This window comes from Actinia tenebrosa, unplaced genomic scaffold (assembly GCF_029948245.1).
Source record: "Actinia tenebrosa isolate PJP-AT-01 unplaced genomic scaffold, QUT_ActTen_1.0 PGA_scaffold1__47_contigs__length_23844297, whole genome shotgun sequence".
NCBI lineage: Eukaryota > Metazoa > Cnidaria > Anthozoa > Actiniaria > Actiniidae > Actinia > Actinia tenebrosa.
The window spans coordinates 19,229,405-19,245,819 of NW_028292578.1; the positions used below are offsets into that span (position 1 = coordinate 19,229,405).

Here is a 16,415-nt window from a genome sequence, read left to right on the forward strand (position 1 = left end):
ACTAGTAAAGTCGAGGTAAATTACATTGCAACATTAATTTTAAATATCTAATTTCAATATAAGATAAAGACAGCTTGGCTAAATTGACCTTTTCCGAGTTTGCTTTGCTGACCCATTGAGTGACTTTGAAACATGTCTCAAAGTTGGAATAGATGAAATGCAGTAAACGTAGACTTGGAGCCGTCGTTTTGTGGTCATTCCAGTAAAATGGAGGAAGGAATCTATATCACCTTCACGGAGGGTATTTCAGCAATACTGAGAGCCCTGTGGGTGGACCAATTCATGACACCATCTGCAACCCAGTGTATGATCTTAGAAGCATGGAAAATAAGCTGTACCTCCAAAAACCCTGAACACTATCTGAAACCTAGTTTTAGTTATTGTGGAGCAGCTTTATGGAACAGTCCCTTCCATTGTTTAGACAGGCTCGCATGGCAATCATGGAAAACAGTATTTTTTTATTATGATTTATATGTTTACTGATGATTTTACTGTGTCTAAATAAACTCACATATGCACGTCTCATGATTGTGGCAGTTGGGAGGACCACAATGTTTCAACTGCTACTGCTAGTCTTTATCAAGAGATGGTGTCCACTGGAAGGTGGTCTTCTTATATACCGTCAGTCTGGCTTACTTGAGGATTGAGCCGGGGCTGTGATTGGATGTGGGTAGTAAGAGTGACAGAGTGCTTTCACCCCCACCACCAGTAACCAATGACAGCCCCATCGCAATCCTTGTGAGACATATGAATAAGTATAATCTTTGATTATTCAATTATTGGTTAAAATGCAAATTTAGATGACAGATAAATTGCTCACATTTGTTTATCAGTTCACTCTGAATATATTGTCACTTTAATACAATTTTTTTTGTGAATTCATGCTTTAGATTGTAGCTTCTTATGCTTCTCTCCTGGTCTATCAAGCATATTCACCCATCCCATGGGTCCCATGTGTTTAAATCAGAGAGTACCTAAAACAAAAATTGCTTTATGAATTGAGAATCTGGCATTGTCTCATGGTCTTTGAAGCCGGTGAGGCCTATTTACATCATTAATTTGGCTTTATTAAATATGTTAGGTAGTGCAGTATATAAGTCAAAAGTTAATTATTAATATTCAATGATTTCAAAAAAGGTAAATAGAAAAACATAGATTTCATTCTCTGGTAATTATACCAAAGCGTACATTTGAACAGCCTCTGAGCGAGCTGATCAAAAGTTGAAGAATTTCACATCATTAAACAATCCATAGGAGATACATGTTATGGGATAGGATTGGATAGGATGGGATAAGGTGATGGGTCATTCCAAGACTGAAAGGGTCATGAGTTTACTTGATTTGCCAATTTGTAACTAAACCAGCCCCACAAGACAAGGATATTCTCATTTTCTCTGAAAAAACCATTGAGCTCAAGCAGTATTCCACATAATATAACATAGCTGGAATAACTGTTGCCTATTATTATACTCGTCAAGAACATGGATGTTTATAATGAGATATTCAGTGTTACTTACAGTTGCTGAATCTCAATTATTTCTCAGTGTTTACTGGTAGTTGTAAGCAAATAATTCCTTTTAGTGTTGGAATGACCTACCACCTAATCTCCTTTTGTTCCCACAATCATTTTCATGAAAATTAGGGCTATACTATCTCATACTTTGGTAAGATAAAAGAGCTTGGTATTAGGGAATACCAGAAGCATGTTATGTGGTGAAGTTATTCTAGTTATGTTTTCCATTGGTAGCAAATATCCTCTCAAAAGTTTGGGACATTCAATAATTGTATCAAATTTCATAAATTGATTGTCAGTTCATTTCAAACTTTATGACTGAGTCTAAAATTCTCCTGAGTATTATTACCTTTCTACTTATATTTCAACATCTGACATCATTTTTACTTAATGAAAAGATTAATACAACAAGTTCATATTTTGTGATTTTTCAGTCATTGGACAATCGTATAAATCTAGTGATTCCATTGGGTAAGGGTCCTGATACATTGCACACAACGTCTCCTGTTTTTTGTAGTTCTTCAAGGCGCAATGAAACTGGAATCCACTCTTTGTTATCCTTAGAGAACTCCAGATCAAGTATCCCTGTCTGCTTAGGACCAGCCACTATACATGACACACACCAACCAACAATTCCATTTTCATTTTCCTTTTTATTTTCATCCAGTATTTCAGAATCTTGAATTATTTCACTTGAACCTTTCTTGAGCTCAGCCGAATCAAAATGAGGATATTTATTCGAGAATCTACAAGAAGAGCACTTTCCTTGGTAGCCTATTAAATCCACAGGTTCACCAAACTTCTTTAACACTCCTTCTTCAAGCTTGAGTTTGTTCCATATTTTCATTAACGCCGAAGACTTATCACTAATTTCTATTGCTCTGGAATCATGTTCAGCATCTCTGGATACATCAAAGACAGAAAACAGACGCTCATCGTGGCGAACGTGTTCACTCTCCTCTCGTTCTTCCACTTCTACTTTTATCAGTCCAGTTTTAAATCCAATATACAGTACAGCAGGCAAACCCCACACTATTCCACCGGTTACCATAAACAACACTCTTAAAATTTTCCAAAGTTTTTGTCTCAAGACTCCTTTTGAATCAGCCCCTGATGCTAAGAATCTAACGTTCCCTGGGATCGTTAATAATTTAGAGTTCTGCTTCAAAGAAAATCGTGTTGAGACGCCAACATCCTGTTTAGTAACAACTTGGCTTCTTCTAGAAACAATCGTAGATATTCCTCGCGATCGAGCTCTTACGAATGATCCGATCTTAAAATAATGAAGCAATCCTCTTCTTAGATAACTGGACATGTTGAAGAGAGTATTCCCAAGGCGGATTCAACAGCAAATAACGAGTTTATAAACGAAGTCTACTTTCAGTTTCACTTCTGGTGATTGTGTGAGCCTTTGATTGGTTCGGTCAGCAGAAAGTCACATGAGAATCAGATCCAAGATGGCGACAACTCAGTCTAATTTAACTAATGGTCGAATAAACGTGGGTCTTCTACGAGAATGCAGCCGTAGAGAGCTTCTTGAGTGCTTGGACAAGCACCCTGGTAGTAAGGTAAGACATATTGTTTGGATTAGGCATAATAGAGCGGCATTTGTAATCAGTAATTCTGCCCTTAATGTCTCCATTCTTGGTTTGCAATCAATCCCAAGAGAGCACAATAACAAAAGGGATGTCCGCCATGTTGGAAGATATAACAAAAGAATTCATTGAAAAATCTTTCGTCAAATTCTTCCAACATGGCGGCTATGACGTCTATTGCAAACGAAGAATATTCGGAGGTGAAAATTATGAACCTTGTTTTTGTACAATGTAGGCTTTGGTTTGGGATGACAAACTGACTGGTCCCTTTGGACTGATTGCCGAATACCAACTTCTTAAGGTAGGCATGTCTATATACAAGCTTTCTTTAAAACATTCTGTTAACTGAAGCTTTAATAAGATTTAAGAAACTCATCAGTCATATCTTTTTATGACGTTCATCTCAAGGAAAGTTCAAACGGAATCATTATGAAGCTTTCACTGTTCGACGCAGCAAGTGTTCAATGTCTGAACTGGACCCTTAGTGTGTGCATACTCTAGTAATTTCTTCAAACTACCTTTATCTTTTCGTGCAGGAACATGAAGTTGACAAGATGTTCCCTTTGCGTCCTGGTAAACTTCCTCCAAGTCAAGTGGTTAACATCATATTCATCACTAGACCTGTGCCATCACAGATGGATATTATTGCTGATAACATTCTAAAGTAAGGTGTACTCTTACTGAAATATGTATTATAGAACACCTCGAAACAGGGCAGATAAGCCATTGGATTCACTGTGTTAAGATTTGAGCATCTCAACTAGCCTAGATAAGAAAGCCCTCAACAACACTGTACTAACATCTGAGAACTTACCAACAACCTACTGGCAGCCTACTGTAGAAATCCCCTACTGACAACCTACCCAAACGCTATTAAAAAACCTACCAACACCCTACAGAGGCTGAGTCAACACCCCACAGACAACCCACCAACACCCTACTAACAACCCACCAACACCCCACCAACACCCTACAGACAACCTACCAACATCCTACAGACAACACCCCACTGACCACAAACCAACACCATACTGACAACCCACCAACACCCTACTGACAACCCACCAACACCCTACTGACCACCTACCAACACCCTACTGACAACCCACCAACACCCTACAGACAATCCACCAACACCCTACAGACAACCCACAAACACCCTACTGACAACCCACTAACACCCCTCCAACACCCTACTGACAACCCACCAATACCCTACTGACAACTCACCAACACCCTATTGACAACCCACAAACACCCTACAGACAACCCACCAATACCCTACTGACAACCCACCAACACCCCACTGACAACCCACCAACACCCTTTTGACAACCCACCAACACCTACTGACAACCCACCAACACCCCACTGACAACCCACCAACATCATACTGACAACCCACCAACACCATACTGACAACCCACCAACACCCCACTGACAACCCACCAACACCCCACTGACAACCCACCAACACCCTACTGACAACCCACCAACACCCAACTGACAACCCTAATACACCCTACTGACAACCCACCAACACCAAACTGACAACCCTAATACACCCTACTGACAACCCACCAACACCAAACTGACAACCCACCAACACACTACAGACAACCCACCAACACCCTAAATATTATCATTCAATCCTACACAACAATCTTCCCACAATGCAATAGCATCTTTTTGAATCAAAATTATCCTATTTTGCCCAAAAGATTTCCTTCTTTTACCCACCTGTATGAAAGTTAAACAATGAATTTTTTCTCCCTAAAGAGAAGAGGATAAAGGAATCAAGAAAGACTTCCATATCATGTTTGTCCCAAGAAAAACAATCCTATGTGAGAGACGATTGCAGGTAAGAAATGTCAATGACTTCTTGCATGCGACGTCAAAGCAGCTCAATTTGGAGGACGAAACAAAAGAATTTCAATCTCACGATACTTGTATACCTATTGTTATGTCCTCCTAATTGAGCTGCATTCCTACGTACTGCAAGGGGTCTATATTGTCAAAAGTCTATTTTTCATCACACTTGTTGGTACTGTCTTTAATATCTAGAGATTTAAAGATTTGGATGAAAGTGCTATACTGAAAAATATTATTTTACAATAATATTATCTGTGGAATTGTTTCACAATGTGTGCTTCTATTATAACTTGTATTGTAGGAGAGAGGTGTCTTATATGCAAACATTGAGGAGTACCCCTTAGATCTCATACCACTAGACAATGATTTGTTGTCCCTTGAGATGGATTCTTGTTTCAAGGTATGATAGTTAACCATTCATTTCATCCTGGATATAACTGATACCAAGTTCAGGATAGCACTTGCAGCACCAGCAAAAACAACATACACAGACCCAGTGCAGCTCTTTTCTACTATAAGCATCAGCAACATGCAGCTCTTCTCTAACAGGTGTGAGAAAAGACAACTGCTGTTAATAAGCAATGCACAAGTGAGTGTACAACACAGGTATAAGCATCACAACATACACAGACTCAGTGCAGCTCTTCTCTATCAGGTGTGACGAAAGACAACTGCTGTTAATGAGAAATGCACAACTGAGTCTACAACACCAGTATAAGCATCAGTAACATACACAGACTCAGTGCAGCTCTTCTCTAACAGATGTGAAGAAAGACAACTGCTGTTAATGAGAAATGCACAAGTGAGTCTACAACACCAGTATAAGCATCAGTAACATACACAGACTCAGTGCAGCTCTTCTCTAACAGATGTGAAGAAAGACAACTGCTGTTAGTGAGAAATGTACAACTGAGTCTACAACACCAGTATAAGCATCATCAACATACACAGACTCAGTGCAGCTCTTCTCTATCAGGTGTGAAGAAAGACAACTGCTGTTAGTGAGAAATGTACAAATGAGTCTACAACCAAGTATAAGCATCAGTAACATACACAGACTCAGTGCAGCTCTTCTCTAACAGGTGTGAAGAAAGACAACTGCTGTTAATGAGAAATGCACAACTGAGTCTACAACACAAGTATAAGCATCACAACATACTCACAGACTCAGTGCAGCTTTTCTCTAACAGGTGTAAAGAAAGACAACTGCTGTTATCGAGAAATGCACAATGGAGTCTGCATATCTCACTTATGCTTGTGTTGCAAGTGTTAACCTTAGGATCCTTAGAATACCTATATTTGATTCTCCTTTTTAAGACCTCAATACTGTAGAACTATTCCCTACATCCACTGTCACATCCTTGTATAAATAATACGAAACATGGGTGCTTTCTCAGAGACCAAACTGCTCAAAAAAATACTCTGATGGCAGTGAGATAATCTAAAAAGATTATGTTGACAAACATGTCATGACATTTATATGTAGACATTCATTTCCTTCCCAGGAATGCTACATTGACAACGACTTCACATCACTCTACTATGTTGCCAACTCACTGATGGGCTTGCAGCTATTGTATGGCACCATACCAAAGATCTACAGCAAAGGAGAAATGGCAAAGGTGAGGGACAGTAGTACTGTTGAAATTACTTGTTTGTTTATTTTTAGAGCACACAGACACAAGTAGTTATTGGTGCTCTTTTCTTTGTGTTCTCAGTATTATTTGTACTGCAGTATGCGATAAAGCAAAGGGTGTTCATGTAACTTTCAACAAAAAAAATCAAAAATTAGGGATTGCCTTAACTCAAAAATTGTGCATTTTTTCACACAAAGCAGGACTAACTTTACTTGTATTGACAAGGACTTTCAAAATGTTCGTTGACATCCACAACAAAATGCAAGGGAACCCAATGTATCCCAGAATTCACATCATTGTATTGACAATGGCATCCTAAAAATTGATTGCAACCCACAAGACAATGCTGGGGACCCAAATTTGAGCAGTTACATGGATCTCAGGTCCAAAAAGTCCTAAAGAGTTTTGTTTGATCTGCTTATATTTCTTATATATGTATTTCAGCGTGTGCTCGATATGGTCATGCGAAAGAAAAGAGAAATGGCAGACACTGAGAATCAACTACCACCACAGATAGATACAGTACTGTTACTAGACCGAGCAGTGGACCTATTGACACCTTTATTTACGCAGCTCACTTACGAAGGGCTGATAGATGAATTCTATAATATACAGAACAGTAAGTAATGGCAGACACTGGGGGAGGGGGAGCAGTGGATCTATTGACACCTTTAATTATGCAGCTCACTTACGAAGGGCTAATAGATGAATTCTATGATATACAGAACAGTAAGTAATGGCAGACACTGGGGGAGGGGGTGCAGACGATCTATTGACACATTTATTTACTCAGCTTACTTACGAAAGGCTGATAGATGAATTCTATAATATACAGAACAGTAAGTAATGACAGACACTGGGGGGGGGAGGGGGTGCAGTGGATCTATGACCCCTGATCTATGATATAGAAACAGGACAAAGACTCAGACAGGACATCCACTCTCACAGGTGAAATTATATTTCCTTTCATTGAGAGATTGCTGGGTTTTACTATTTCTAATCTGGAGTGAATAAATTATATTATGGTAAGAGCAGTTGGCCTGTTGTCTGGCAGTACATGGTCAAGCCTCATCCAGACCAACACTCAGTCTTAAAATAACCGAGGAGGAGGTGCTGCCTATGTAATATTACATCTACAAATGGTTAGACCTTCATGCAGCTTGGATGACTACATTAATGGTGGGCATATCTCTAATCACCTAGAGACGTTAAAAAAAGAACACAAGTTTATCAGTTGAATTACTGTCAAGTGTCATCCTCTATAAACAAAGTTCATTTTCTTATTAATTATATTATAACAGTAATATCTTCTGTTTCATTATCTTCTACAGCTACAGCAAAATTTCCTCCAGAAAACTTTCCCAAACCAGAAGAGAAAGGCCCCAGCACTTCCCAGCAGCCACCAGGACCCAAAAAAGTTGTCCTCAACTCTGGCGATGAGCTTTTCTCAGATATCCGTGACTCAAACTTTTCAGCTGTTGGTCTTCAATTGAGCAGACGAGCCAAGCAGATCAGTGCTGCGTTTGAGGTCAGTTACACATCTGCGCAAGGGAATTATGTAGGATTTAAAACTGGTAGTACAGTCAATAGACCTCTTTACCTTGGGTGTAATGTTTTCCATTTCAGACCTTGTGTCATTCTCTTGAGAATAAGATTCTTTGTTTGAGTTGTATCCATATTCATGTGTCTTCTCATGTGCAATAGTTAAATGAAGAAATGATACTCTAGGGAATGACATGTGGTCTGAAATGGGAAAACATTAATCCAAAGCTAGAGAGATTTATTAAGAAGACAATCTTCGGGACATTGCCAGATGCCCGCTTAATAGAGGTTGTCCATCCGAACAGAGGTTATACTCAAGGAAATGATGAGAAATCAAATAGATAAAATTACCCTTGATGGGGTAACAACAAGTCATGCAACAAGTTTCATGATTAAAATACATACAAACAATTTCACCAAATTTAATTACTATGGAGATATTAAAATAGCAGGTTCCGAAGGGCGAAGTCCTACCTACATGCTCTGCTCCCCAATGTTTCTCAGTCATCGGTTTCGTTACAGCAAGAGACACTAGAGTGAGAGACTAACAGCAGCCTTTTTATTCGGGGGGGAGGGGAGGGGGAGAAGAAGAGGAGTTGGCAGTGCAATTTCCTTGCATTCAAAGCACAGTTAATATCCAACTTTTGGATCTAATAAGCTTCGTTACAAGTCTCGGAAAGACCAAAGTTAATAGAGGGGAATGGTTATGAAACCTATTGTTATAGGTCTTTGTTCGCTTTTGATGTTGAACCGGTCTTGACCATGCACAATGTTTGAATTATGCTCATCCAAAATTGCGAAATAAGTAAACATAAACTTCGTCTATGGGATTGTTGTAAGGAATATTCAAATATCTCTTATAAATCTTTAAGTATTTTGAACTAGCAGCTAAAAGAAAGATTTTGGTCTGTTCACTCAGCCATTGCCAACAATGGTAAAACAATGGTAAAACAAAGGATTGTGCACGGTCACGCTTGAAAAAAGTGAACAGAGACCTATAACAATAGGTTTCATAACCATTCCCCTCTATTGACTATGGAAAGACAAAATACTGATCATAGTTTTTGAAGTCAAATATAAATATTTTTATTGCGTGTCATCGACAGGAGCACAAAACAGCAAAAACAGTAGGAGAAATGAAACAATACGTCCAAAGGCTTCCATACATGCAGAAAGCTAAGGCCTCCTTGGCTATACGTAAGTACTCAAGACATTCCTTGTCTCGCACTTAAGACTCCGCTCACACTGTCAACACAAGCACACGTTTTCAGCCAAATACTGAGACTGTTTATAGACGGGGAGCCGAGAGAAAGGGAATCGTTAGTCCTATTGTACCGTGTGTTTTATGGTCCCGAGACGGCGATGTTTTCAAGATGAAGTCGAGGGAAACATCACCGTCGAGGGACCACAGAACACACTGCTTTCCTGAGGTTCCAATCAATAAGTGTTAATTATTTTAAGGGGGTCAGATCAAATACGGCGTCTAAGGACTGGTTTCCAATTTGGCCCACTTTACACACCACACACCACTTTACACTCCACACAGACACTTCTCAGCGATTTGACTTATAGAAGCATTTCATTCTCTCTGTTATCCAGATATGTCTATAGCTGAACTGCTCAAGGAAAAAACAGACGATGAAGAGTTTCGAGAAGATATTCGACTTGAACAGGAATTTGCGCAAGGCTTGGATACAGACAAGATTAACCCTTACATAGAGAAATACATCGCTTTGAAAAAACCACTTAATAAGGTAAGGATCGAGAGCAGGTGCAAGTATTAGTATTTAAACGCATAGGTGATTCCTGTTCTAGTCAAACAGGGCATTAATTGTCAAGTGAAAACTTTCCCGTCATTTCATCTCGAGTTTCGCAAGATGAACGTGCGCTCTAATGAACCTTCCCTGTGATAGTGAATATGGTGCATTGTGATCTAGCTTATCTTAGCCATCCCTATATGGTGTTTCATCCGACATCGTTGAAAATACAGCCAATCAGCGTGGAGTAAAAGTGTTGTATATTCGGCAGTATTTCACTGTTCCTTCCTAGGTTTACTTTCAAACCAGTGTGGGATAAAATAGTTATGCATTGCTTTTCAGTACCAAACCATGTATCTTTCGTATACTTGTATCTTTTGTATACTTACTAACCTGAAGCCCCGTGTGTATACTAAAAATGTGCCTCATGGGATATCCCATGGTATCCCTTCCGTGGTTGAGGGTCAAAAGCTGGGTCACTTTGACATTGCAGTGCATATTGTGGAACTGTTTTATGGGACGTTTCCAAGACGGTCACTAAAACAGCTCCAAAATGCACTGAAATGCTAAATATATCGAGTTCTTCCCTCAACCAAGGAATATCTAATGTACGACCAGAATGCACCCTGTTTATCAAACTCACGAAAAGGCGTGTATTTCAACAATTATTTCAGTATTTCATTCAATAAAGGTTTGTTTCATATGTGTCTTGTTAGGTGTTACGTCTAATGTGCATTCAGTGTTTAACAAACAACGGTTTCAAGCCTAAGATGCTCGAGTACTACTTTCGTGAAATCATACAGGTTGGTTTTACTTTTATTAATACTAAATGCTTGATTTTGAAAAAGAACTTATTCATACTGGTATTTTGTTCTACGCGATGGCTCTGTTGTTCTGTGTTTGGTCACATTTATTGCGCAGAGCAAGATTCATTGAGGACTACGATAGCACAAAAACTAGACACAAAAATGAAAGCTTGGATATTTTCTCTTTGTCTCTTTTCACTAAAAAGCTGTGGTTACGAGTGTCTTCATTGTCAGTAGTTAGATAAATCAAGGATCAAGGACTGCTGTTTATGTAATTGTGGGGTGGTACCTTGGGGCTCTGAGAGTTTTGTGGTGGTAGGGAGCCATAGTGCGCGCCGTCAATGACGACATGTCACGAAGTTAGAATAATAACAAATACCAAGTGTAAAGTAAAGAATACACAAATTTTGGTCACCAATGCGACCCGGGTTCGAGCCCTGGCGAGCTCGGTGTCGTATGTGAGTTCAGTGAGTTGTTTGTTGGTTCTCTCCTGTGCTTCGAGGGTTTTATCATTTGGGTTGCAAAACCTGTTAGCCATTACGCCGTCCACCCAAAAGTGGTAAACGCATTAGACAATTTCAACAATGCAAGGTTCCCGTAGATAATTTGATTTCTATTCTTTTCCAGACATACGGGTTTGATCACTTGTATCGAACACTGACGCCATTACAGACCGCTGGTCTCCTCAGACAACAGGGAGCCCGCACTTACACAGCTATGCGCAAATCCATCAAGCTATTCGTTGAGGATGTGCGAGAACAGGTAACTATGCTGCGCAAACTCACCAATTTATAAAAACCATGAAACAACTTCTGGGATGACCTAACTCAGGGCAGGGCTAACTCACAGATGGAAAGGCTGTCTTACGTACGGGGTTTTCTTGGAAAACAGCCACAAAGCTTTGTCATTTTTTATGGATTTTTTCGAATGTTGTTTCTTTTAAGAAATCTTTTCCATATTAATTAATTTTCATTTAACTTCAATGATTTCAGAATCCTGACGATATTGCCTACGTGTATTCTGGTTACGCACCGCTTAGTGTTCGTTTGGCTCAGTTTCTGTCCAGACCACAGGGATGGAGAGGACTGGAAGAAGTAATGATGATTGTAAAATTCCATGCATTATAAGGCTTTGCCAGTTTACCTTCGAAAAGTGAATGACCCTCGTCTCAAAAGTATCTTGGTTGCGAGGCCATTAAAATAGAAAAGAAATCACACTTTTTCTTGGTGGAATTTACGGCATTTTTTTTTTTTTTTGTATTTTCATGTTAGCCTCATGCTTCACTAACTCGTGCTGATAACATGCTATCTTGACCGTTTCCTCTATAGGTATTGAGATTGTTACCAGGACCCACCATTGAAGAACGACAGCCTTTACCACCCGGCCTACAGAAACGTGAGTATTCATGTTCTGCTTGTTTAGTATTTGTAGGTCATTAGGAGTTCACGTACCAACCTGAGTATTGACATCCTTCTTGTTCGGTATTTGTAGATCGTTAGGAGTCATGTACTAGCCTGTTTGTGTAAGGATAATCTTAACTGAAAATTTGAATAACGTTTCGTGTCGCGCAAATAAAGTTTTCACCCTTCCTTTTATAAATCATTCCTTCCACCAAAAGCACGCTTGTCGCTTAAGTAAGACACTTTGGACAGCCAAAAAAACAGGTTGCGCGTAAATAAGCGTTCGTAGCGGTAGTGCGCTCGCCTCTCACCTCTGGGGTCTCGGATTCGATTCCGGGACTCGACATCGAAGAAGAGTTTTTTGGGTTTCTCCCTTGATTTTAGTGAGGGTTTTTCTCCTGGTTCTCCGGTTTTCCTCCCTTACGCAAAACCTAACATGCTAAATTACAATTCGATCTTTGGGTAAGCCACACCCTTACATAGATTAGGGCCCGGTTGTACAAAGGGTGTATATCGCTATCCAACGGATAAATCGTTATCCAGTAGATAACTCGATGGTGTTATTTAATAAATTTATCCACCGGATAAGATTTATCCATCGGATAGCGCTATCCACCCTTCGTACAACCTGGCCAAACTGACAGTAATATTGGTAGCCCCCCTAAAGTAGCACTAGTCTATTTTATCGTACTTATACTGAGGTGGCTGCATATAGTTATTAATGTTATTTATGCTGGCTTCAGGTTCTTCTGCGCCAGCTGATAGTAATGTTGGTAGCCCCCCTAAAGTAACACTAGTCTATTTTATCGGTGGGTGTACTTATGCTGAAGTGGCTGCATTACGATTTCTATCACAGCTGGACAACAGTGAGTAAAACAAAACCTATTAGACACTTCGTTTTCTCTACTCCTTTTGAAAAAATATCGTTATAAATAAGGGGGCGTTCATTTATTTGCACATGGGGGGAGGGTCGGCAAAATTGTAGGGGGTTACGTTATTTTGAGAAAGTGGTTAGAGGGGGTTATCACATATTGAGGAGGTTGAAAAACTATTGCAGGGTAATGAAAGGGGGTTATGCAATTGTTGCCTCTACCATGAAGGGGGCCAATTTTCGGAAATATGAAATCTTTAGTCTCATCCTTCAAAAGAGACATTCGTCTAGGAAAATCTTGGTATCCTGAAAAAAAAACTTTACAAGTAAATTCTTACCATTATCTACTAGGGACAAAATCGCAAAAAAAATCGCAGCAAAAATCACCGCAAAAACAGCTAGTGTAAACAGGGCTTAATAATCTGCATACCTACTATTCTCCTACATCGGCTACCTTTCTCCTCTCTTTACATAACTTAGCGTGCCTTTTATGTAGGCTGTTTTAAAGCAAATCTACGAATCAAACATGAACGTGTTTATTTAGCAATTGGTTGAGAACAACACGCCATTGTCAGAAACGTTGCAAACGTCTCCACACGATGAAATTGGTTTAGCGCAACGTCGCAGAAAACGAACTCGAGTCCTTTTCTTACGTTCCCGGCAATGTTGCGCTCATCCCACAAGCATCTTTCTTGACTTTATGATTTCTTGCCACAGGTCCAACAGACTTCATCATCGCCACGACAAAGATGATCAATGGTTCTTCGTGGATTGAATCAATGATGGAAGATACAGTGCCGTTGGAATCGAATCCTTTTTCTTAGACTGCAAGGTTACATTAGGATTAAAATAATAAATGGCCTCCCTGTGGTAATAGTAAGGAAAATATACACAGGTATAAAAACCATTATACAGGTTGGCCGAGGAAAGTGTAATAGTGTTTATTTGATAACAGGTGTATGTGTAATCAAATTGCCACTGTATGCTTCATCTTTGCGACTAAAACCATTCCTACTAACATACGTTAAACCTTGAAAATCATACTTTAAAAATCATTTTCCTTGCGCAAGGTCAAAAGCATTTTTGAAGTGGGAAATTAATGTTCATAACTCCGAGAAATTTCAAATCCACGTAGTCTCAATTATTTCTTACGACAAAAGAGTTTCAACTATAATGATCCTGTAAACAAGTGAAATGATCTATAAATGGTTGCCAAAACATGAGACGAAACAAATAAATCTATGAGATTTTTATTTCCAAAAAAAATAAATACCACGACAATGACAGTCTTCTCCTTCTGCTTCTCTCTCTCTCGCGCCCTCTCTCTGTCTCTCTCCTTCTCTGCATGTCCTTCTCTGTCTATCTACCTATTGGCCTAATTAACTGTCTGTCTGTCTGTCTGTCTTTCTATCTCGCGGCAACCGAAATAATCCAAGATTAGGATAGTAACCACGACGTATGAATAAAATTCATTTTTCTCTCATTCCTCACATTGTCATAAAAACGATCAAAACCAGACAGTTTAGAATAAATATTAGGCAGTTTTAGCTAATATTTAATGATTACAGTAAATGAAATTTAAGCATTAAAAGATAAATAAATAGATAAATATTTGTATGTTTTATAAATTATCATTATCTCATTATCATGCAAAAAGCTCTTTAAAATGTTCTAGAATCTTAGCATTTTTGGCAACAAATATGTGAAACGTTCTAATAACACGACACTGTACGAGGCAAAAGTGTAAACGTTCTAACAGTATGAAATATTCCTTTATTCGCGATTCTTGCATTGTCATTTAGTCATATGTTTTCCTGCGTGTTTCGTGATTGGCAAATAATTTTGTAGTTCAAAGGGTTTACTCGTGAACTTCTGATTGGCTAATGAGACAGGTTCGGATCCTTTTGATCGCGTGACATCATATCAGTCTTCACTTTACTCCTCTTCTTGAGAAAATGAACACCTATGTCGCGGTCTTGTTGGTTGGTTCTTTCTGCCTTCTTCAAGCGGCCGTCGTGGTAAGTAAAGCAAAAGTATTTTGCATCAATCGTTATTTTTACGCTTTGGGATGCCCTGTAGTTTGCGCGGTCAAGCATTGGAAAAACTTTCCAATTTCTTAGTAAATGGTACAATTTTTAGAGTTGAAAATTGAAAATTGTAATGAAATAGTTAAGTTTTAGTGGATTTTCCTTTCCTTCCCTTTCCCTTCCTCTTTCCTTTCCCTTCCCCTTTCCTTTCCTACCTTTCATTACTTTTCCTCTCGATCCCTTCCATTTCTTTCCTCCGTCTTTTTTCTATTTTTCATGCGTCAGTTACCCCCTTCCCCCTCCCCCTCTGCTCATAGTGACCATAGCTTTTGAATTGAACAAGCTTTTGAACAAACTTTCGAATAGATTTTTGAAATTTGTCCCTAAGAAAAGAAAAACTTTCTTTTTCGTGACGTGAATTTTAGTTATTCCATATCCCTTGTCTTGTGATGCAGTTATTGATTCAGCTAACTAAAGAAAGCTTTCTACAATGCGATCTTTGTGAAAACAGCTTGGGGGAAAATCAGAGAAGACAAACATTACAGAAAAGCAATGTAAACTTGAATCTGCGTTGTGCGTCTGTGTTTTGACATTAGTTTTGCCTTTCTTTTCAGAAAATCAATGTATGTGTACGCTTAGAGTTTCTCACGACAAACTCTAACAATGAGCTTCCCAAAGCACCGCCTCCACTAACACTGAAAGTACGTAATGGTACAAACACACATAACATTCTCCGACAAGCAGCCAAACTTGACTCGAGATACGCATTCACGACAAAGGCCTATTCGTTTGGGAACATGGTGACGTCCATATCTGGTGTGCACCAAGACCACACGAACAGCAAATACTGGATGATCTACTCTGATCCGAATACCTTGACGCCTACAGGGATTGACCACTATCGTCCCAAAGATGGATCTTGTGTTATCTTTAAGTATGAGAAGCTTAGCCTGGTTTAGAGAGGCTCCAAACATGTGACACAATAAAGCCTAGGCATAGATTAAAAAGAAAACAGTAGTAATGATATATTTTGCTTCTGGTTTTAAAGTGTAACCAAAAGATACCGTACAAAAAAAACTTGAGTATATAAAGTAAAAAAGTCTAGGGTTTAAACTTTACATACAGTATATTGTATGGCGTACCCCAGGCTCATTCCTAGGGCCACTTTTTTTTCTTTTTTTTTTTTTTTTTTTTTTGTCATCTTCCCGCTAACGTCATCCTTGGCATTCGTTTCCAACATCACAAAGAACAAATTACATCACGTCCAAGCCTTAACTTGACCTATCTCAATTTATTTCCTATAGATCCTGTAATGTGTATGCTTGCATATTTTAAGCAAACTTACATCCATCAACATTTGACATACGCTTACATAAATAACACGAACCGATATAC

At 39.0% G+C, this 16,415-nt stretch overlaps 3 protein-coding genes across 3 annotated transcripts; 2 read left to right on the forward strand and 1 right to left on the reverse strand.

The window, feature by feature from the left end:
- Positions 1-808: 808 nt before the first annotated feature.
- Positions 809-2,925, reverse strand: LOC116294065 (uncharacterized). The gene has a single exon (XM_031701595.2). The coding sequence runs from the start codon at positions 2,826-2,828 to the stop codon at positions 1,944-1,946; it is 885 nt and encodes a 294-aa protein (XP_031557455.1). The 5' UTR covers positions 2,829-2,925; the 3' UTR covers positions 809-1,943.
- Positions 2,926-2,943: 18 nt separating this feature from the next.
- On the forward strand, positions 2,944-14,015 carry LOC116294063 (vacuolar protein sorting-associated protein 33A). The gene is made up of 16 exons (XM_031701593.2): positions 2,944-3,081; positions 3,344-3,409; positions 3,645-3,772; positions 4,888-4,969; positions 5,282-5,380; positions 6,486-6,602; positions 7,062-7,236; positions 7,949-8,145; positions 9,266-9,356; positions 9,759-9,913; positions 10,633-10,719; positions 11,350-11,484; positions 11,715-11,816; positions 12,051-12,117; positions 12,866-12,988; positions 13,711-14,015. Exons 1-16 carry the CDS (start codon positions 2,953-2,955, stop codon positions 13,815-13,817), a joined length of 1,860 nt encoding a protein of 619 aa, XP_031557453.1. The 5' UTR covers positions 2,944-2,952; the 3' UTR covers positions 13,818-14,015.
- Positions 14,016-14,860: 845 nt separating this feature from the next.
- On the forward strand, positions 14,861-16,046 carry LOC116294067 (transcobalamin-2-like). The gene is made up of 2 exons (XM_031701598.1): positions 14,861-15,011; positions 15,635-16,046. The coding sequence occupies exons 1-2, from the start codon at positions 14,949-14,951 to the stop codon at positions 15,977-15,979; spliced, it is 408 nt and encodes a 135-aa protein (XP_031557458.1). The 5' UTR covers positions 14,861-14,948; the 3' UTR covers positions 15,980-16,046.
- The last annotated feature ends 369 nt before the right edge of the window (positions 16,047-16,415 follow it).

Excerpts from the sequence above, each read along its gene's own strand:
- LOC116294065 (XM_031701595.2), bottom strand. The coding sequence starts at position 2,828 with ATGTCCAGTTATCTAAGAAGAGGATTGCTTCATTATTTTAAGATCGGA.
- LOC116294063 (XM_031701593.2), top strand. The coding sequence starts at position 2,953 with ATGAGAATCAGATCCAAGATGGCGACAACTCAGTCTAATTTAACTAAT. Across the intron at positions 8,146-9,265 it reads AGATCAGTGCTGCGTTTGAG|GAGCACAAAACAGCAAAAAC; the intron begins GTCAGTTACACA and ends TGTCATCGACAG. Across the intron at positions 9,357-9,758 it reads TAAGGCCTCCTTGGCTATAC|ATATGTCTATAGCTGAACTG; the intron begins GTAAGTACTCAA and ends TCTGTTATCCAG.
- LOC116294067 (XM_031701598.1), top strand. The coding sequence starts at position 14,949 with ATGAACACCTATGTCGCGGTCTTGTTGGTTGGTTCTTTCTGCCTTCTT. Across the intron at positions 15,012-15,634 it reads TTCTTCAAGCGGCCGTCGTG|AAAATCAATGTATGTGTACG; the intron begins GTAAGTAAAGCA and ends CTTTCTTTTCAG.